This window comes from Cupressus sempervirens, chromosome 8, assembly GCF_028749045.1.
Source record: "Cupressus sempervirens isolate cs-2001-9-10 chromosome 8, ASM2874904v1, whole genome shotgun sequence".
In the NCBI taxonomy this organism is placed as follows: Eukaryota; Viridiplantae; Streptophyta; class Pinopsida; order Cupressales; family Cupressaceae; genus Cupressus; species Cupressus sempervirens.
Window position 1 is genome coordinate 631,191,360 of NC_143125.1, and position 23,361 is coordinate 631,214,720.

General features: G+C 32.8%; 1 protein-coding gene across 1 annotated transcript; it reads left to right on the forward strand.

Moving 5' to 3' along the window:
* Positions 1 to 362: 362 nt before the first annotated feature.
* On the forward strand, positions 363 to 3,330 carry LOC149544014 (uncharacterized). The gene is made up of 2 exons (XM_089796367.1): positions 363 to 1,008; positions 2,673 to 3,330. The coding sequence occupies exons 1-2, from the start codon at positions 493 to 495 to the stop codon at positions 3,048 to 3,050; spliced, it is 894 nt and encodes a 297-aa protein (XP_089652493.1). The 5' UTR covers positions 363 to 492; the 3' UTR covers positions 3,051 to 3,330.
* Positions 3,331 to 23,361: the final 20,031 nt, after the last annotated feature.

The window sequence follows — 23,361 nt, forward strand, 5'->3', positions numbered from 1 at the left end:
AAACATTTGTTTTAATGAAAACCGCACGGCTTTCCAAACCACACAAACGTTTGAATGCTTCTTCTCTATATTTAATGAACAAAACCCGCATCCCAACGAATGTTTGCTGCGGTCACGAGGGATCTGATCCCGATCAAAGACTGTCTCAAACCGCAATAATGTGTAATATAAAATGTGATCTGCGCAGTTTATAGATTTTCTCAATTCATAGATACTTTGCAGGTTTCATACGATGATTACATGGCACGACAAATCTGTACTTGCGGTTCTCAATTACGAGTAGTTTTATATTCCGGGCAGTGAATCTGAAATCTATTGTGACAGTCTTTCTTTTAGTTTTAAATGTGTTTTTGGGTATGGAGGCCAGTTGTTATGTCGCCCTATGAACAAACAAACACCGGAACAAGATAACCAATGGACTGCGGAAGGCAATAATCAATCTATTTTTTTCACTGTTTGGGATTTGACATCTCCATCTGTGAAACGGAGCTCATGGGGCTACTTAAAGGGTATTTTTTCCTCTCTGGTTCTGCCTACCCTGCTTCCCCTTTTCCCTTCTGTCTCCGTTTGTTTATTTTAGGTTTCTTGATAAAGCGGCCTCGAACGGGGGCTGTTCTAACAGAACGGAATAAAAGAAGGAAACCTCAAAAAGGGCCCTCTTGGCTTAGTATAAAAAGAGTTGTATTGTATTCTGTGATTAGGTTAGGTACAAGTTATTTAATGGCGGGAGGAGATGGAGCGCCTTGTGGTGCTTGTAAGTTTCTGAGAAGGAAGTGTGTGAAAGGGTGTATCTTTGCCCCTTATTTTTCAACGGAGGAATTGGGTGCAGCTCATTTTGCTGCAATACACAAGATCTTTGGTGCAAGTAACTTCTCTAAGTTGCTCCAACATATTTCATCAGAAGAAGAGAGGTTTGATGCAGTTGTTAGTGTTTCTTATGAGGCCCAGGCTCGCCTTCAGGATCCCATTTATGGCTGTGTTTCCCACATATTTGCTCTTCAACACCAGGTTTGTTTATATAAGTCTTTACTTGGGATCTTAATGATATCTTCAATTGTTCAATTGTGTCTGTGTCTATAATATGGTGTTCAATTCTTTAGGTTTATCTCTTATATTTGAAGATTAAGCGATGGTCTTCTTACATATTATGTCCTGTGCTAAGGGCTTTGAATAAGCACCACATGGAAACAATGATAATGTTCAAATTGCAAGACTATGATAATGTCCTTATATTACGCCTTTCCAAGATGCAATACGTGAACTCTAATTATATATTCTTAGAAAACGTTCATGTAAAAGGTTAACAGCTAGGGTTTCACGTAAGCATCGTGTAGTGTTTTTTCTATTATTTTGTGGATGGGGGATAGAATGTGATTCAAAGTACTGACTAACTAAATTTCACTCGATCGATTTTAAAAATCTGTAATTGACAATATACCTGTGACAATTTCATATTGTTATAGATAGAAGGTTTAATTTATTTGTTTCGTTGGATCATGAACTGTATTAAAAATATTGGTACCAAAAAAATTTCACATGATCTAATCTTAAAAAGCTTCAAATGACATTTAGCTATGATACTTTCATATTTTTATAGGTAGAAGTTATAACTTTGTTTCTACTCGAAAAGAAAAAAATTCATGTGATCTAAATCCAAATTTCCTGAATCAACATTTATGCACCATGAGAATTCCATGAAAATTTCATATCTTTAAAGCTAGAAGCATAGTTTTTTTCCTATTTATTATTTGAACTAAACCTAGATATAATAAGAGAACCATTATTTTTTTTTTGTACTGGAGAAGTCTGGCAATGAGAAACGTCAAGTGGGAAAGAATTGCTGGATCAAATTGCTTTCTTATTTAATCTGTATGTGTTCTTTCACAGTAAGTGGTAAACGAATACTAGCTGTTATAAGGTATCAGTTTCTCTTTGCTCGTTCGAAATATCAGATCTTTTTAATTTGAACCAAACTATAATTGGCGTTGCTAGTAGAGAAAATGCCCAAGAAGCCACCAAATGTGTAAAGTTAACATGGCAGAAAATGAGTCATTATTCTTGCCTTGTACAATATAATTTCAAGACATAATAAGTAAGGTGATCTGATATTCCTCAAGCTTCTTTTGAAACAAAAGACAATTGTTTATGTTTAGGTGTATATCCTATATTGCTCACATATAAGCTGAGGATGAATAAAATAACAGGTGCAGCGCGTAAATTAAATGGATAGGTGTACGTAGCTGTTTAATGATTACCTGATGCCATCTTCATTTCCAACATAGATTAATAGCGTTAAAAGCAAGGAATCCCACAGTACAAAGTTGGGTTGATGTAATTATAGTGCAGATTTATGTTGGATTAACTGATGAATTAATAGGAGTTAATTTCATGGACTAATTATTGGCCTACTACAACTCTCTCAATGAAATATGATGACAAAAAGAGAAAAAGTAAAACAGCTTTACCTGTAAACAAATCCTCCTAAAAATAATTATTATCTAAGTTTGTTTACAAGAGCGACAGAGTCAGGCCCAGATGTATTGGTTTAGGGTAGACAATGGCACAGATAATGGAACAAATTAATGGTTTTTTATCTGTAGAGCCCATACTAATATTTCAAATTATATTTCTCCATATAAAACCAGATACCTAAATGTTTTGTGACTCTGCAGGTTGCGCATTTGCAAGCTGAACTGAGCTTTGCCAACGCTCGGCTGGCTGGTAACTCAGTGAGGACATTATTGAGTCCCCACCATCAAAATCAGTTGGGTCAAATATCAGCTTCATCAGCTAACAGGTCTCATGGACATTACATTTTATCAAATCAACTAGAGTCAAACAATCGAAGTGCATCTGAAAACACTGGATTTCGCCATCAAGATAAGAGTTCAAATCTCCTTATGCAAATGCAGGATTACTGCCACAATCCCCCATATTCAACCCAACAAAAAGATGGATTTCATGATGATATAGATCCATTGAAAGCATACCCAGAGCATGGAGGAGACCTCCAGGCTTTAGCATTTTCGCTCCTTAGAAGTAGAAGCTGAGATCTCTTGCATAGTCATTGTAATCAACCATCGTTTGTCGGTGCTGCCAGCTTCCAAATGTTTAATAAATAGGTCGGGTCATAGGTTTGGCATACAGTATCAATCTTTGGGATTCATCTTCCCGTTAATATCCAGTTCAATTTTGAATTTCATTGCTAGTGATGTATATAACCCTTTTGTGGAGGGTAGTTGTGATTTTCTATCAGAAGTATTTCTGATATTTCTTTCCACCGTACAATACCTGGTGCTTATAACAAATTTCTGCATAGAAAGCCTAGAATGACTCTGTCATCTGGTTTGTGTTCTATCAACACAGTGCTTCAATATTGTTTTTTAGGTTTAACAATTTTTAACTTCTCACCTTTTCAGCTGAATGCAGGTTGGCTAACAGACTGCTGGTTTTTGTTTTCCAATTTAATTAGACTGAAACAGACCATCTGGATTAACTAGTGAACGGTTCAAACATCTTACTACCATTTGGGTAGGAGACTCTATATAAGTTGCGGTGTAAAGTTTAAAAGAAAATAGTGTAGATTTCATGGATATAGTTTTGATATTTGTTTCCGTTACTGCATACCAGAGCTATAGAATTTGTTGCTATATAGAGAGCACTCTAGAAAATCTGCATTCTTCATCAAGTTCCAATAACATTTTGCATCTATTTTGTTTATTAGGCTTCAATGAAGTGCAGCTTCCCATAGTTCAAAAAATTGAATTCTGATTAACGGATCGAATGATATTGTTTTCACTGTAAGTTCTATTCAATTAGGCCATCTGGGTTAGCCAATCAACAGTTAAAATGTTCTAAACAAATTAACAGGGAGAATCTATGCAATGTGTATTACCCTATTGAATTTGAGGCTGTAGATTTGATTGAGTTTCTTCTCATATTTGTTGCATTTGCACTATAGAATACCCAAGGCATAAAACTAAATGCTTCATAGTTCATTAGGACCCTGTTGTGACTATTAAGATTCCAATAATAAGTACCTCTAATATCATTTTATTAGGTCTAATAAACGTGTGGCGTTCCTTTCATTCAGAAATATCAATGCTGATTAGCAGATTGCAAGATATTCTTTCCTTATCTATTGAGAGTCAAGTAAACCATCTGGCTTAGTCATTAAAACAGTGCAGAATTTCTAAAACATAGTTATGACGGTTAGATTCAATGCATATTACTAGCCCTAAAAAGCCTTAAAAATTCATAGAGGAAATTCCAGTTTTTATCTGCACCGCTATTAAATGTGAGCTGCAGAAGTGGATAACCCATGAACACCCCTAGAGAGACATTCCCTTTTTTCTTTTTCTTTTTTATCTCAAATTACAAGTACCTTGAGTATTGCATATAAGGTTTCAATGATGTGCAGCTTGTCTTAGTATTTTTTGAGAAGTCCATCTTAATTAACAGATTGGACGATCGTGTTTCCTTAAATAAAATTAACTATGAGAGTTACCTAATGATAGGTTCAAATAGTTCCGAATCATTTGACAGAGAGATTATAAAATCGAAGGCGTTGGTTTCATAGATCTGATCCCGGTATTTGTTTCCACCATTAAATAGCTAAAGCAAAGAAGATATAGTTGTTTTTTAATAATTAGCTGTCAAACAATCTTTGCATTTTTTTAGTAGATTTTGATAACGTGCATCTTTAGGTGTTTTACGAAAGTCTGAGTCAATTAAAACAGCTGGGCTGCTAAGTCAACAGTTCAAACAGGTTAAAAACATTTAGCAGGTGATAATGATGCATAAGTATTAGAAATTCTAAAACAATCCTGATAATTTTAAGCATCTAATACCTGGGGCATAATAGCTACATTGGCAGCCATAGACAAAGCTTACCATTTTTTTATCTGCATTTCATAGTATGTAAATTGATTATTAATTATCAGGTTTAAGTAAATTTATCTCTCCATATCTTATGTAAAGCGTAGGTTGACTAGCATACGGGATGATATGGGTTTCATGGCTAGCTATGTTCAAGAACTTTCTCTGAGTTTCTAAATCATCATCTCAAATTATCCTGAAAATTACTTACCTGGGCATTTGGATGCAACCCAGCTTACAAACTATTAAAGCCCAAATATAAAATTTCATTAGCTCACTTCTGAGATTATGTTTTCCTACTCTTCAAAGCCTTAGGTTAAGTACATATTGTGCAGTAAAAGACAATAGAAGAAACTTGGTTGCTGTTATTCAGGACATGATGATGTGTTATTTAACAATAATATATCAAGCTTTATCAATAACTAGGTTTCCATAGTTACAGATATGCTTAGGTCAACTAGGGTACTGGGAAATATTGGTTTCTTGGCCGCATAGATCATAAAAGGATTTATAAACAGTAAGTTACAAGATACAGCTAAGCCGAGTTTTGATTACATTAAATCACTTTATAATAGCAAGCTCGAATTGAAGTGTTAGAAAAGCCATTGAATGTTAAAACTAAAATTGGCCATAGTTCAGGATAGGTAGGCTTCATCTGAGTCAAGATTTCTTGGTCGGTAAGAAATGTACGTGTGAAGACAAATGTGTAGAAGTATACACGTCAGAGGTTTGATGTATTAAGGCATCTGAAGTTATTTAAAATAATATATGTTTGAACCTGCATGCACTCTGAAAATATCAGTTTCACCAGTAAATGTTGTATTCTGTAACATTGATTTATAACACAGGATATGACAATGCGATCATTGGCTATCATGTTACAAGGTTCAAAATAAAATAAAATAATGAAAACGAAAACTCCATAAATACAGGGGATCAACTATTCAGGTATAATGGGACCAAATTAAGGCAAAACTAGAGTCTTAAAAACGAGGATTTGTTTTCTTCATAATATTGTATAACTCGATTTATTATTTGGTCAGCTTCCAGAGAACTGAAAATACAAAAGATAAATTTCTCTAAAGAACTGAACCTATGTGTAAGTAAACTTTTTTTTTTTAATATCAGAATACTAATCTACGAACATCAAACTCTTCACTCTATTTGAAGATAAAAATATTGTACGCTTTCTTAATTTGCTCAGATAAAATACTCTTTATTAATTAGTTAAGTGGAGTTTGTTAAGTGAACAATTAAGTTAAATGTTATGATTCTTTATACATGCAATGAGTTGTAACATCACAAACAAGTATCTACAAGAGTTTTCCAAACTATTAGCAAAATCATTATAACCGATAGTTACAAACCAGTAGTCAGCAAGACCAACAAAATAAAATAAACCAATAGTAATAAAGTCCATAAATTATATTTTCATATTGCCCAAGTTGGGCCAATGTTTAACGATACTAAAAACCACAAAATTTTTAATGTAGAATGAGACCAAGTCATCATTCTTTCTTCTCATCAGAAGAAGTTGGTTTTCCCAGCAACAAATCCAGTTAGTCGTCCCACAGGAACCTATAGATTCTCTTGGCACTCTTATCATTCTTGTCTATCTTACCTGCTGTCCTCTCCTGCTGTCCTCTCCTGCTAAAGAAGCTAGAGAGCGGTTGCTGCAAAATGCATGACCTTTATGAAAAACTCCATCAGAGTGGTGAAGGTCAGGTTCAAATCTATCAACAGGTTCTTCTATTTTTCCAGCTTGATCCCACACATTCTTCAATTCAGCTTTCACCTCTTTGAAAGATGTTTTATCCAAATTGTGGGGGTGGGAGGGCGTCTTGAATAGTGAGGTACATAGGAGGAGTAAAAGGGGCTCAAGGGATGAATAAGGGGTCTCCTTGAGGAAGGGGGAATAGGGGTATCCTCCTTTGGCTTCTTGAGGGAGAATGTAACAGTCATGGGAGAGTTATCATTGGTACCCAAATTAACTTCCTTTGTTGTGAGATCAAGCATGCTCATCCTCTTCTTCAATGTAAAGGATCCTCCTAGCTTTATACTTTTTCCTAGCATGGATTATTTTTTCTCCACTCCCCTTAGACTCATAATCCAAACCTATCTCTTCGGGGCTATCACTTTATTCCTCCACTTTTTTTCATTTTGGGTTTGTTGACAAGTATGTGAGATCTTTGCCTCTCCCTTGTGGACTCATTTCCTATCCCACCTAAGTCAACAACAAGCTCCATCTTAGGTTTACTAGACACTGTGGAGGCATTCTTATATTTTCTACCACTAGATAAAGGTGAATCATAGGAAATAGTAGAGGAAATTGGAATCCAAGTAGAAATTTCCACAAGGGACGTATTAGGGGTTGGGGGTTGCATCAAGACAATATTGCAGTGGGGGGCACATGGCACAATGGAAAATGTACACTCAGAAAATGAGACCCTAATGAAGGATGGTATAGTATTTTCTTCTTTGCTATACTTTCTCACATCCATTATAGGTGCCTATAAAGCTTGTAGTAAGAAGAAAGGAAAAGATATTTCATCATGATAGAGAAAGTTGTTCAAAAGGCGAAAGTGGTAATAGTAACTCACTTTGTAGCATTATTCCTGAGTGAGGTACTTCACGATTCAGTAGTAGACACCATTCCATGGGCTTGAAAGCTTGTCCCTATTAAAGCCAACTCTCAATTGAATTGGCTCTTTGTCATGCTTGAAGAAGCAGTTCATACTTGTCTATAACTTTAGTCACCCTTTTCAACTTTTTCACTTCCAATGATTGTTACATCCAGAGTTTTTGCTACATTGTATAATATTCTAGCCATTGGTAAATTTCATATAAAATCAATTGTTTGGTGATTTCAATGGAAACAACAGTTCTTGTTAAATTGGTTATATAATAATAATATTTATGGGATATCATTTTTTTGCTAAATTTTTTTTTTTGGGTTTATTGACAATTATATAAGATCGTTGCCTCTCCCTAGTGGAATCATTTCATATCCTACCTAAGTCAACAACAAGCTCCATATTAGGTTTAACAAACACTATAGAGGTATTCTTCTATTTTCTACCACTAGATAAAGGTAAATCATAGGAAATAGAAGGGGGAATTGGAATGTAGGTAGAAATTGCCACAAGGGAGGTATTGGAAGCGGGGGTTGCATCATAGGGACACATTACATGGTGGAAATTGTAAAGTCAAAAACTAGACCCTGATGAAGGATGGTATAGTAATTTCTTCTTTCCTACACTTTTTGACATCCATTATAGGTGCCTATAAGTCATGTAGTAACAAGAAAGGAAAAGATATTTCATCATTATAGAAAAGGTTGTTCAAAAGGGGAAACTAGTAATAGTAACTCGAAGTGAGGTACCTCATGATTAATTAGCAAACATCATTCCATGGATCTGGAACCTTATCTCTATGAAAGCTAGCTCTCAACTAAGCTAGCTATTTGTCATTCTTGAAGAAGTGGTTCATAATTGTTTATAACATTAGTCTCCCCTTTCCACCTTTTTCCTTCCAAGAAGTGTTACATCCAATTTTATAAATTTCTCGTGAAATCAATTTTTTGGTCATTTCATTTGAAATAATAGTTCTTCTAAAATTGCTTATATAATAATAAAATTGTTGAGATATTCTAATTTATGTGAAATGGTATAGTACTTATTAGTTGATATATCATGTGAATGTTAGTTAACCATTAAGATGAAATTAGAAGAATGAATATCATAGAAATTTAGTATGATTATGCATTGTATTTTATTTTTAAAAATCTTGGGATGTGTTATTACCTAGGAGTATGAAAATGAAGGGGAAGCATCGCTAAAATAAGAGTAAGGAAGGGGACATCCAAATCCATTGTTAGTATAATAGGTATTAACTTAACCACCTAGACAAAGGATTTGAAAGGCTAGGCAATTAAGGAAGTATAAGGATTACCATGAGCTATTCAGTTAAACAAAGAAAAATAAGGATTAAAAGTAACTTATGCAACAATAATACCTTTATCATTTCCTTGTTCTATGCAAGCCAAGATACCTCAGTATAAAAATAACTCTACTATATTCATACTTTTGTGGGTTTGAAATATGTATGTATATATACACATATACATAAACACGTGTATACAAAGATGTATGTGTCTATGTGTGTGCAAAATAATCGTCAGTATATATGTGTGTTTGTACATATCTTAAGACTTAGGAAAGCCTAGATATACAAAAGGTAATATTCTTATACCAAGCTATGTTTAGATATATCTTTTTCACCTTGCTTTTATAATCTTTATTTTGGCATGGGAATGGAATTTATTTAATTTTTCTCAATCAACCTTATTACCACTACCATATGGCATTGGGCTAATAGTTTTGTGTGTGTGTGTGTATATATATATATAAATACACACACACACACACACACACACATGTATATGTATATGTGTAAATATGTGTGTGTGTGCACATGTGTATATAAATATATGTATGTATGTGTATATATATGTATATATGTATATTTTTATACATACATACATATCTATACATATACATATGTGTTTGTATGTGTGTATATCTACATATACATACATATGTGCACATATATATATACACATATACATATATATAGACATATCTATACATACATACATACATACATACATACATACATACATACACACACACACACACACACACACACACACACACACACACACACACACACACACACACACACACACACACACACACACACACACACACACACACACACACAAATATATTTCTTTTTATAACTTTCAAAAAATGATCTTGCAACATTTTTACCCTATTCATCTTGATTTAACCGAAAGACCACACTACAGGCCATACTATGTTGGACAATACAAGTCTATATTATTTTTTATGATCTTTATAGGAAAGGTTCGCATCAACATATATTCATCGTTTCTTTTCCTCTCTAATCTTCTAAAACATTTTTGAGCACTTAGTATTTCATGTACTATATCCAGGTCATTCTACCATAACCAAACACTTCAAACTGATACCAAGAATCAAGTCATGCATTTGATTTCCTCATAGTGAGTGTACCATGTTTTACATATATGATCTAACTTGTTTATCAGTCTTCATGATTAAGTTTTGATACTTGTTGCAAGATTTAGCGCTGCACATATTTTGTTTATTTAAAATGATCCTATGTTGATATGTTTATGCATTAAGATAATACTATACTATGTTCTATGTTTTTGTAATAAAATATTTGATCAAGGGGTTCCATACAAGGGCATAGTTGATATGTCCTTGAGATGGAATACTCTCTTTTGTAATATCAAAACAAAATTAAGAACATAATATCTTATGATGCCATAGGCCAATAAAAGAAAGATATATGAAAAATGAATAAGAGATCAAGAAATCATGAGAATCCCTCCAAGTATTAAGAACAATCACGATCAAGCTTAGGGAGGAAAGAATGGAAATCACTATAGTAAAAGGGAGAAAACAAATTAGTAATATTTTAAAAATCAAAACTTAAAAATGAAATCTCGTGGCTATCCTATTGGCCCTAAAGTGAACTAGTATCATCAGTTAGGGCAAAAAACTCAGTCATTTACAAGGAATATTTATTTGGTCAACATTTCAACTGAGTGATTCTATATAGGCTAAGTAATATTATGAAAAGATTATAATAATAAATTATTGAAATGTAGTAGTTAACACTGCCAAGAAATCCAAGTGTCATCAATTACTCCAGTGGTTACTTATATATTGAGTAGGAATCATATGAGTCGGGTGATACAATGGCCAAACATTTCAATGTAAGTTGGGCATAGTTGGAGATGAGGGACATGACAAAGAATTAGTATGTGTTGAGCATCATGAAGCTATTAGTGTTGAGTAACATAGTTTTGTATAAATTTTTGGAATGGCATAAACAATGATGTAAACCATTTTTGACATCTAGGAGTGTATTATAAAGATCAAAGAGTTAATAACAAATGCAATCAAGGATCATTAATCCCTATGAGAGGTGATCAATAAATCAAAAAATTAGAAGGACTAAGTGGAAAAAATGATGAATCTAAATCATTGATCATAATCTAAAAGCTTCATCAAATAACTATTTTAGGAATGTTTTATAACTAATTGATTTTGGTTGTGAGTTGGAAGTTTGAATGTAAAGTTCAAGGTTAATTTGGTGAGTTTAAGTGTTAAGGATTAGCAAGGTGATCAAGAAATGCCTATACAAGCTATTTAAGATCTATCAAAGAGAGGTGATATCATATTGTAAAATGATGATGTGTCATCAGTATCTAGAGTGAAAACAAAAATATCAAGGTACAGATACATTTTAATAGGTGTTTTAGGTTAAATATCTTAATAGAGTGGTAATAGACCTATGTAAATCTCCTAACATAGTGCTTACTTAATTGTTTAATGAAAATCCATTAATTAAGGTTGACTTAATAAGTCTTGTAAGCTATTAACAAGGAAAAACCTCATAGGATAGATCATCAGAAGTGATCAAACTTTGTATCCCTCAATGGCACACTTTATTTCTATAGTAGTGAAGATTTTGTGGGTCTCATGCCTACCATTGTTTTACTTTCACCTTAGAGGGTTTCTATTGTATGAAATATTTTTATTATGCATTGATTTATTTCTTATAGGCTTTATTCATGCAAGTAGATACTAGAATTGATATTACATTATAGTGAATTTTTTATTTTATATATGGTTAAGTTGAGATAAGGGTTTATGGTGAAAATGCTAAATATGGTTTATGTTCGAAGTATATTAAAATTTTAAAAGATCCTAATTCCCACCTATGCCCCACAACCCTTTTCCTTCTCTTAGCATCTTACTTTCCCTATTAGATTTCCAACAATTGGTATAAGAGTGTAGTTCTCTAAGAATAAGTCTTACCACTTAAGAGTCAAAGACCTTGGAGATGGAAGCCTATAAGTTGGGAAAGGTTATTGAAAATCAAAAAATTGATTTGCATCTTGCATTTTAGCTAGTCAATGTTGCCAAGGAGAAACTAAAAAAATACCTAAAGAGAACCTAAAGGATATGAAAATTAAACAAAATGACACCCAATATGAAAAGAAATAATTGAGGACTTATTTGATGAAAGTAGATCTAGTGAAATAGATGCAACAATAGTAGACCTCTTGGAGAAAAACAACATATTGAATGAAAAAGTAAGAACTTGAAAAGGTAACATGAAATATAGTTAGTAAGACAATGTGAAGTGACTGCACAAAAGAAAAAGGTTGAAGAAGATAAGGTAATGGCTGAAGAAGCCAAAAGGTAGATGGATAGAAGTCTTGATGAAGGAATAAATGAAGTACAAAGATTAACTCACAATCAATTTGACATGGTCAATTAGTTATTAAGAGTCAATCATGAGATTTATAGGAAGGTGGAAGAGATTGCAAATCTAAGATTTGACAATAATCAACTTGAATTTGAATTGAGAGTTGAGAAAAAAATTATGGAAACAATGAATAGATCTAGAGAGGCTATGAGACAACTTGATGAAAAACTAAGAGTACAAATAAGACTTCATGACACTATTGGACTAGGTTGTACTAAGTTCATATCATCTACCAATCAAGAAGAATCATCAAATCATTGAGAACAAAGGAATAATAAGATCAAGAAGGCTGCAAGTTAGCATTGTGGAGAACTAGGTCATATAATAATCATTTGCATGAGAAAAACTAGTAAGTCAAATCCTAAACATAAATATTAGGGTAATTATTTCAATTTTAATAAGCATGGACATCAAGCACACCAATGTAGATCAAAGACTAGTAAGACACAAGCTACATCTAGATTTGAAGGCTATTGTCACACATGTCATAAGTATGGTCATAAGGTGCAAGATTGTAGATTGAAAGAAAATAAAAATTTTATACCAAAAGGTCAAGACAAAATACCTAGGCAAGGTAATACCATAAATTGGGATAATTAAAATATGGGTAAAATATCAATTTTTGGGAATGCATGAACACAATGTAACAAATTGTGCAATGATACGCCTAAGAGGAAGATTAGGAAACTAGAGAAATTTTGGACAAACATGTTTCAATTGTCAGAAGGTTGGTCACCTAAGTAGAAATTGTATGAACCTAGCACCAACACCAAATGATGAAGAGAACAATGGAAAGAAAAATTCAATACTAAAGAAGTGGAAAGCCAAATAAATCAAACTTGGAAAATGAAAAACCAAAGGAGAAAATTGGTCAAATGGAGAAGTTGTGATCACCCCATCCAATGGATTAGGTGATTCCCCACCTCAAACTAATTAAAGAGGTATATATGGAACTAAAGTTTATAGAGATTGTTGAGACGATTGTATCTTACCCACTATATGCATAGAGCATTGATGAGGACTTGAATTTGAATTTCCACACTATATAGTGAATGTTATAAATCATTTTATGCAACTTGCATTTGAGTTTTCACAAAGTGAATTAAGCTAAAGTATTTTCTGAGTATTTGAGCAAGTTAGTATTGGTTCTTAGTGTGTGCCTTTGGTTAAATAAGCGACTTAAGAGGATACTATAGAGGTCGAGCTACATAGAAGTTTCTTTGATCAAACCCTAGATTGATATAATGGTATCAAGTGCATCAACATCTAAGAAGAAGATGAAATTGTAGGTTAGTAATGCTTAGTTAGTTAGGAATGATGCATGCACCCCACCAAAATTTAGAGCTTATCCTGAATTTGTGATGAAGGGAAATTATTTGGGTGCCCTATCATCTTTGTCATCTAGTATTATCATGATTTGTAATGTGAGATCATGTTACATGTGCAAGATAGGTGAACTAGGATATTTCTAGTAGAGGATGACATATGATAAGTTCTTTGAGAAAGGAAGTATAATATTGTTGTGAAGAAAGTGTTATCTCATGCCCTAAAAATCCCCAAGAAATTTCAAGATAGAATGGATCAAAGTCATTTTGATCTATGTACAAGACATGAAACTATAGTTAGGGAATGAATAGTGAAAATAACAAAGTAGATCATTCATTGTGTTATAGGTTACCCAATAATGGATTGGGTTAAGACCATTCCCTATCAAGAAAGATATGCACTTGAAGCCAACACATTGTCTAACTATAATATATGAATGAATATATCTATAATTGAAGATGCAAAGATAGCATTTGGTGTCAGAGTCATTGGCCATAAATTTTATCACTAAAGCCAACCTATTAGTGTATTATGTATTGAAGTGGATTTGGGATCAAAATTTGTTAAGAAAGATCATAGTTATGACCTAGCTGACCTCCAACTTACCCAATTTGTAAAAAATATAGAAAATATAAGGAAAGTGAAGAATAGTCTATGTAAGTTTGGATCTCTAATAGTTTATATTTTCTTTTATGTACAACACATGTTTCTCACCATTGGTAATGTTCTCTAGGATAAGACAAGGCATTTTACCCTCCAGATCAATGAATTCATAAATTAGAATTGTTATAGTTTTGAAACTATTAATGATGGTACTTTGGAGGATTTAAGAGAAAAATGAAGAATAGGTCTAGGATACCATAATCCCTAGCAGTAAAATACTATGATGATATATATTTCTTGGTAAACACTAATTTTACATATAGTCAAGAAGTTCTACATAGGGTTGTATTGTTAAAACCTTTACCTTTTGAGGTTAATATTGATGAAGTAACTAAAGATATCATTAAATTTTTGGTAGAAGGGGTGGAAAATAATGTTGAGCCATCCAAATGATATAAGATAGAAAAGATGAAAATCACTATTGAAAATCAATGCCCCTAAGATGAACAAGAAAATAAAAGTCATGATTGAGAACCTAGAGAAAGTTCTTGGAAAAGGAATCAACATTGAGAAAGAGATGCCTTTGCAAATTGTTGAAGGAAAAGAAGAAGAAAGATCAAGAAGTGATTATGTTGAAGAGGAAGATCTAGAAGGGAAAGACAAGGAGATAGTAGCTACTAAGAAACATGATAAAAGAGGTAAGAAATTTTTTATTTTTAAGATTAATGTGAAGAAGAGCCATAAGAAGATTGCAAAAAAACTACACCACCAAGGGTTAGAAGATAGAGATCAAAGGAAACCAGTGTAGTTTCTAAGCCTTACAAGAAAGGTATTGTGAAGATAATAAAGCTTGCTCTAATGAAGAGCTCAACACACATGAAGAGTGTCATTGATAACATTAAGTTGAGAAAGTGAGAAAAGAAGACAAGGAGAAATCCAGTTGTAGAGAAAGATGAAGAGGAGGATTAAGGAGAAAGAACCAAGTCAGAGGACTTAATGCAATTCATGGTGCTAGTACACAAAAGAAATTAATCAATTTATGAGGTATGTGAGAATCTTAAGAGCACTACAAGATTGTCTAGTTTTCTATATTTAAAATATCCTAAATTGAGTAAGATATTATTAAAGTAAAAGAGGTTGTAATAGATTTGATGATCAATTTTAAGTATACACCTATATAGAGTTGGGAAAAATGATTCCTAAAGAGTTATACAATAAGATTGATGGAAATTGAAAACTTGTACAATTTACTGAAAGGAAAATAAGGGAAATTGTGTCAACTAACATAATGCTAGAATTGTACAAAAGTCAGATTTTCTTAGCTTCAGGATATTATACTAATAGGTTTGTACCACAGAGGAGAGCATTTTTTATCTAAAAAATACAATAAAAATTATTGTTGAGGAAAGAAAAGTAATGTGGAAGAAGATTTATAGTCTAATGCCTGATGAGGAACAAAAGAATGAGGAAGAAAAGGATTAACTAGAAAATATAGAACTGGACAACACTGAAGATTTTGATGATGGGAAAGAGATTCTTATTTGAACTTTCAATAATTTGGTATAGCTAAGTAGAGGGAAGATTGAAATTTGCATTATTAATGATGAACCTAACATTGTTCTTGTTAAAAAAAAGGTTTCATGATTAGTCCAGTGCAACAAAGTGAAGGTCTATTTCCAACCAAGTCAATACAATTGCCAACTCAAGCAAAGTTGATTGACCCTAACCATGTGTTTTTGCAAGTAAAGGATTACCCAAAGATTGACACACAAATAGTTGAGCTTTCATCTCCTTCTATTGCTACATTAAGTGTAGTTGGTATTCAAGGAAGCATACAAGTTGGTGATTACAAGAAATAAAATGTATTGGTCAATACATTAGATACCACACAAGTACTTCCACATCAATAATATAACACAAAGGGTAATGTCGGTATGATTAAAGGAAATGTGAAGAAATATGAGAGCTAAATGAAAAATAACATTATTCTACTACTGATCAAAGAGAAATTTCCTTAGGAGCTTAGAATGAGGGAAATAATGAGGTATGTCAACCAAGTTTAGCTAATGAACTCCAACTAGTTTAAATCAAGAAGAAGAAAAGATATGTATGTTCAAGAGATAGGTGAAGTTGTGAGACTAGAAGGGAAGAAGTTAGGAGATGAACCAAAGAAAGAAGAGGTGACTCAATAGTCATAGAAGCCAAGTCTAGAGTGTTAGTTTGTGGTGACTAATCAGGGAAGTACTATACATACTTCATAATTCTTTGGGGCTAGGTCCATCACTTGAAAAAAAAAAATTGGCTGACATGCAATTATTAATTATAACCCTTAAGCAGTAAAAATACTTGTATAAAAGAGCCTAAGGTTAGGAGTTTGTCATAGTGTATGATACAAATATTTCTTCTTGAGGCAATATTAAGTTGTAAGGGATAATGGATTATAATCAGGTTGTAATCACTAGGTTGTAATAATATTGGACTTGTTTTTTGGTGTACATAAGCCAGGGTTTGGGTGAACCATGTTAAATCATGGTGTCTTGTGTTCTCCTTTATGTGATCTATTATTTAATGATATTTTTTGTATTAGCATGTAATTGGTATTTTTGTCTATGGTTTAATCCTAACAAGTGTAATTAGAGCCAGGTTGTTTTTTTCAATTATCCTCTATAGGAAAGTCTCACAGTGGAGTGCGAGTGATGGTAGATGAGGGTAAGTTGAGGGTTGACAAGTTTCATGGGAAAAACTTTCAGTTTTGGAAGATGCAAATGGAGGACTGTCTTTATCAAAAGGGTTTACGGAAGCTGTTGGAAGGAAAAACTAAGAACTAGGGAACTATGACAAATGAGGACTTGGAGATTTTACACAAAATGCACTTGGAAGGATTCGATTATGCCTGGCACCATCGGTGACATTTAAAATTACAAAAGAAAACATGATAGAAGAGTTGATGGAAACCCTAGCAAATTATATATGTAAAGCCCTCTACTTCAAATAAGGTATTTCTCATAAAGTGTTTATTTAATATGAAAATGGCAGAAGGTGGATCTATTGCAGATCATTTAAATGGTTTAATACTGATACTAGTCAGTTATTTACTATGGGTATTAATTTAGATGAAAAATTAGGGCTCTCTTGATTTTGTGTTCTTTGCATGAAAGATGGAATGGCTTGGTAATGGCTATGAGTATTTCTATTTTTGGATCTAATATAATAAAATATGATGATGTGATCAGTGTTATTTTGAGTGAAGAAACTTGTAGGAAACCCTTAGGTGGATCTACAGTAGGAAGTACTTTGAATGCATAAATAAAAGGTAGAATGACTGAGAGAGGAAATAGTTCTAGAAAACATGGGAAATCAAGAGCAAAGTCAAAGGGCAAGAGATCTCAATCCAGAGGACCAAGAGATTGTTGGTATTGTGGGAAAAAAGGGCATAAAAAGAAAGATTTTTGGACTCAAAAGAAAAATGAAGGGGATAAACTAGAAGGGAACAAGGAGGAAAATGTGATAAGTAACAAATCTAAAGAGGATGCTTTGCTTCTATAGGTAGAAAGTATTAATGATTCATGGGAATAGATTCTAGCGCTTCATTTCATGCTACACCTCATAGAGGTTATTTCATTGATTATGTCCAAAGGGATTTTGGGCTTGTTTATTTGGAGAATAATGAACCCTGTCAGATTGTTGGAAAGTGAAAAGTTAAGATTAGGTTGCGGAATGGGAATCATTAGTTACTACATAAGGTAAGACATGTTCAAGACTGAGCAGGAATTTAATTTCAGCAGGCCAACTTGGTGATGAGGGTTGTGTAGTTACTTTTAATGATAAAAATTGGAAGGTTTCAAAAGGTTCCCTTGTAGTAGCAAAAGGTGTGAAAGTATGCATCTTATATCTTTGTACAAGTCATATTGTTCCTTTAACTTTGATTTTTTTAGAGAAAAATGAATGTTCAGGAATAGTTGTTTCAATTGAGTAGGGAGAATAATGTTGTAGATTGTGATACAGTGTTGTGGCACAATAGACTTGGGAACATGAGTGAGAAAGGTATGGAAGTACTTCATTCAAAGCAAGTTTTATCAAGTTTTAAATGTGTTAATAAGGATTTCTATGAAATTTTTGTGTATGAAAAACAAAAGAGAGTGAGTTTTGTGAAGAGTGGGAAGGAAAAGAAAAGTGAGATTAGAGCTTGTGCATACAAATGTATGGGGACCAGCTCAATTATGATCCCTTGGTGGCTCCCATTATTATGTTACATTTATTGATGATGCAACTAGAAAATTATGGTTTTATTTTCTTGGATAGAAATTTGATGTATTTCAAACTTTTAAGAAATGGAAATGTTGGGTTTAAAATGAGACTGGTAGGAAATTAAAATTTTTTAGATCTGATAATGGTGGTGAGAGTTGTAGTCATGAATTTGAATATTGTTGCTCCACTAATGGTATTCGTAGACAAAAAAATGTTCCAAGGACTCTACAGGAAAATGGAGTGGATGAATGCATGAACAGGACAATAATGGACTATGTAAGGAGCATGGGATTATTTCTTGGGTTTCCCTTAAAAATTTAGGAAAAGGCTATCAATGCTACTATATATTTGATTAATAGAGCTCCCTTTACTCCTTTGGGTTGTGGTATTCTAGAGGAACCATGGATTGGTAAGAAGGTGAGTTATTCTTTTCTCAAAACCTTTAGTTGTGAAGCATTTTATCATATAAATTATGAAAATAGAACCAAGCTAGAAGATAAGTCAAAGAAATGTGTATTTTTTGGATATGGCATTGATGAATTTGGTTACATGGTTTGGGATTTTGAAAATTGTAAAATTGTAAGAAGCAAGGATGTCATATCCAATGAGAAAGTGGTGTACAAAGATCTACTACGACAACATTAGAAGAAAGAAGATGACTATGTGGTGTTGGATACTACTCTAAAAGATGATGTTCCAACATTTCCTCATAATGTGCAACAATCGCAACAACAAATACCACACACCCCAGTGAATGTTAGATAGTCAACAAGGCTAAGTAGACCTCCAAAAAGAATGTCTCCTTCTTTGTACTCTATTTTACTAACAGATGTTGGTGAACCTAAATATTGTGATGAAGCGATATAGGTGGATACTAATATTTAGTGGGAGTCTACAATGAAAGATGAAATGGACTCTTTGCTAAAAAAATAAGACTTGGAATTTATATGAGTTTCCTATAGGTAAAAGGGCTTTATAGAATAAGTAGCTTTACAGGTTCAAAGAAGAGGATGGAGGTAAGAAAATATTTAAAGCTAGGTTAGTTGTAAAATGATTTACATAGAAAAAAGGCATTTGTTTTGATGAGATATTCTTTCCTATTGTTAAGATGACTTCTATTTGCACTATTTTAAGTATTGTGGCTCCTAAAGATTTGCATTTGGAGTAGCTTGATGTTAAAACAACCTTCCTTCATGGTTATTTAGATGAAGAGATATATATGGTTCAGCCATTGTGATTTGAGGTCAAAGATAAGGACAACTTAGTGTCTAGATTGAAGAAATGTTTATATGGCTTGAAGTAAGCACCTCGACAATGGTATCTAAAATTTGATAGTTTTATGCATAAGCATGGATATAGTAGGTGTCATTCAGATCATTGTATTTACTTTAAAATGTTTGATGATAAAAACTACATTATTTTATGTTTATATGTTGATGATATACTTGTAATTGGGTCTAACATGGATCATATTAAAGGGTTGAAACGCTAGTTAGGACATGCATTTTCTATGAAGGATTTGCAGGCAGCAAAACAAGTCCTTGATATGAAGATTTGTATAGATAGGAAGAATATGAAATTGACATTATATAAGGCTGATTATATTGTGAAGGTGTTGCAATATTTCTCTATAGAGAATGCTAAAGTTGTCAACACACCTTTACCTGATCATTTGAAGTTGACTAAGGAGATGTGTCCCAAGACATGAGAAGAGGAGGATAAGATGTCTAAGGTACCTTATGCTTTAGCTATAGGAAGCTTTATGTATGCTATGGTATGTACAAGGCCAGATATTTGACATGTAGTGGGAGTCGATAGCAAGTATATGAGTTATCCAGAACTTGAGCATTGGAATGCAATAAAATTGATTCTCAAATATTTGAGAGGAACATCCAATAAGTGTTTACAATTTGGTGGATATACTACTGATTTATAGGGATATGTTGACCCATATTTGATAGGGGATATTGATACCATATGGAGTACTATAGGTTATGTATTTACTATTGGTGGAGTAGCAGTGAGCTAGGTTTCTTGCTTACAAAAGGTTAATGCTTTATCCACTACTGAGGAAGAGTATGTTGGTGCTATAGAGGTTGCCAAGGAGATGATATAGCTTTAATTCTTCTTAGAAGAAGTGGGATACCATCCAAGGGATACTTTTTTTTGTACAGATAGTCAAAGTGTCATTCATCTTGCAAAGAATTCTGCTCTACATTTAAAGACAAAAAACATACAGTTGCGGTACCATTTCATTTGGTCAGATTTTGATGATGGCTAGTTAAAGTTGGACAAGATACATATAGATGAAAATCCAATAGATATGCTTACAAAGTTAGTGACAAGGGAGAAGTTGAACTCCTCTTGAGCTTTAGTTGGTCTTTGAGACTAAACAAGAATAAAGGAACAATAGAGTCCAGTGTGGTGAAACTATTGCTACTAGATTAGTCTCTAAGTAGAATACTGTTGTCTAGTGTGAAGTTTGATTATTCCCCAAGTGGAAGATTATTAGTTTGTGGTGACTAATCATGGAAGTGTTGTACATACTTCATAATTTTTTAGGGTTAGATGCATCACCCCAAAAAAATTGGGCCCTATTTTATTAGGATTTTGGGCCAACATGCAATTATTAATTATAGCCCTAAAGTGGTAAAAATACTTTTATAAAAGAGCTTAGGGTGAGGGGTTTTTCATAGTGTGTGATAGGAAAATTAATTCTTGTGGTGGTATTGAGCTATAAGGGATTAAAGGTTGTGATCAAGTTGTAATCACTAGATCATAATAATATTGGAGTTTTTGTTTGGTGGACATAGCCCATGGTTTGGGTGAACCATGTTAAATCTTGGCATCTTGTGTTCTCTTCTATGAAATCTATTATTTTCTAATATTGTTTATATCTATATGTAATTGTTATTTCTATCCATGGTTTAATCCTTACGTGGAGATTTCAACACAAAGTTCACAACCAATTCTTTCAATATCCAACACACAAGACTCCAAGGAAAAAAGATCAAACAAGAAGGTGAAACAGATTCACCTCAACTCATAAGAGGTAAACCAATCACCCTAGATGAAGACATTTTTTCCCTTGTTTGGGTTAAATATGTGAGGAGTAGATAATAATATTATGTGAATTATTGGAAAGGAACACTAAGCAAGCTCAACTAAGAAGATAACATCGAAAGAGGAAACTACTATATGATAGCAAAGATATTTTTCTTGTTACTATAGTTGTTGATGATTTGGATGAAAATGTTCCAATTATTAAGAAAGTGATCAAAATTGTGGAGAAAGTTAATGATATTGTTGTGGATATTCAAGACAAAATATTGCAAAGAGTAAAGAGGAAGTATGAAAACAATGTGATGGATAAAGTATCTAGCAAGATTAAAATTAAGAAATTTGAGCTTTCCACTCTTGTCACTAAGATAGACTAGTTAAACAAAAATACAACTACATAGTTCACAAATTTGTGTGATTGGTATTCCCTCTTACCGCAATTACATAATAGATAGAATGGATAAGATAGATGTAGATCTATAGAAAGAAAACAAAGACTTGAGTATGAATCCCAGGCAGAGTTGAGTTTACTATTTAAATTAAATTCTTACAAGGGAAGGAGTCATAGCTTTTATACTAAGAGTTCCATTTAATAAATGAGGTGAATAAAATTCAAGAAAGGTTTCTACATCATATGGAATTCATAAAAATGTACTTCAAAACTATTAAGGATCTAATGAAGGATCAAGACTTATCCATTGCAAATAATATGGTGAATCTAGCAGCCATGATTGAAACTAGAAAAACAAGTATTGTATACTTTGAAGGCCAGTTGCAATAACACTATCACAATCATTATTAGATTGCACCATCCATTTCTAAAGGTATTTGGAATCCTCCCCTAACCCTAGACCCAAATCTATTCAAGCCATAGGTGATAAAAACAAGGGGAAAATAATGAGAATGTGCATGATCAAGTAAGAAAGTATATGTGTATTTTTTTATCATGTATATATGTTATCTAATTTTTTACTTGAAACTTTTGTATATATATTTTTGGACTAATAATAAATCAGTTAGTAAATAAATATTTTTTGGAAAAGATTTTGAAAATGTAAGTACAACACTATATATGTATACATTAATGGATTTCATTTTAAGTGGGGGTACATATTTTGAAGTTTTGGAATGTCAAGTTTTGATCATGACAAAGTATTTTTTCTACTAATGCCAAAGAGGGAGATTCTTAACCCTAAAGACAATCTACTATTGTTAGTTAGTGTAAAAAATTTTGTTATTTAAAAGGAAGAATTATTTGGTCAATACAATGAGTGAGTGATTTTATATAGGCCAAGTACTGTTATGAAAATATGTAAATAATCAATTTTTGTAGAGTAATAGTTACTGCCAAGAAACCCAAGCATCACTGAGTACTTGAGTGGTTTCTATGTTTTTTAGGAGGCAACATATGAGAAAAGTGATACTTAGGCCAAACATTTCAATGAAATAAAAGAATAGTTGAAGGTGAGGGACAATGGGAAGAATTAGTATGTGTTGAGCATTAGGAAGCTATTAGTGTCAAGTAACATAATTTTATACAAATAGCTGGAATGGCACAAACATTAATCTAAACCATTTTTTTGAGAACCTAAAGTATATTCTAAAGGTCAAGGAGTTAATCAAGTTGCTAATTACGTATGTAATCAAGGATCATTAATCCCTATCAAGATGATCAACAAATCAGAAAATTAAGACTAAGCAGATAAAATAATCAATCTAGATCATTCATCATGATCTAGAAGCTTCATCAGACATCTATTTCAAGGAGAATTTTAGAGATAATATTTTTATTTTATTTTGAGTTAGAAGTTTGGATGTGAACTAGAAGGTGAACTCATTGAAGTTATGTGTTAATTA

Bases quoted from the DNA above. Each gene is read 5' to 3' on its own strand.
- LOC149544014 (XM_089796367.1), top strand. From the start codon at position 493: ATGGGGCTACTTAAAGGGTATTTTTTCCTCTCTGGTTCTGCCTACCCT. The intron at 1,009-2,672 runs GTTTGTTTATAT...GTGACTCTGCAG, and splicing joins TATTTGCTCTTCAACACCAG to GTTGCGCATTTGCAAGCTGA.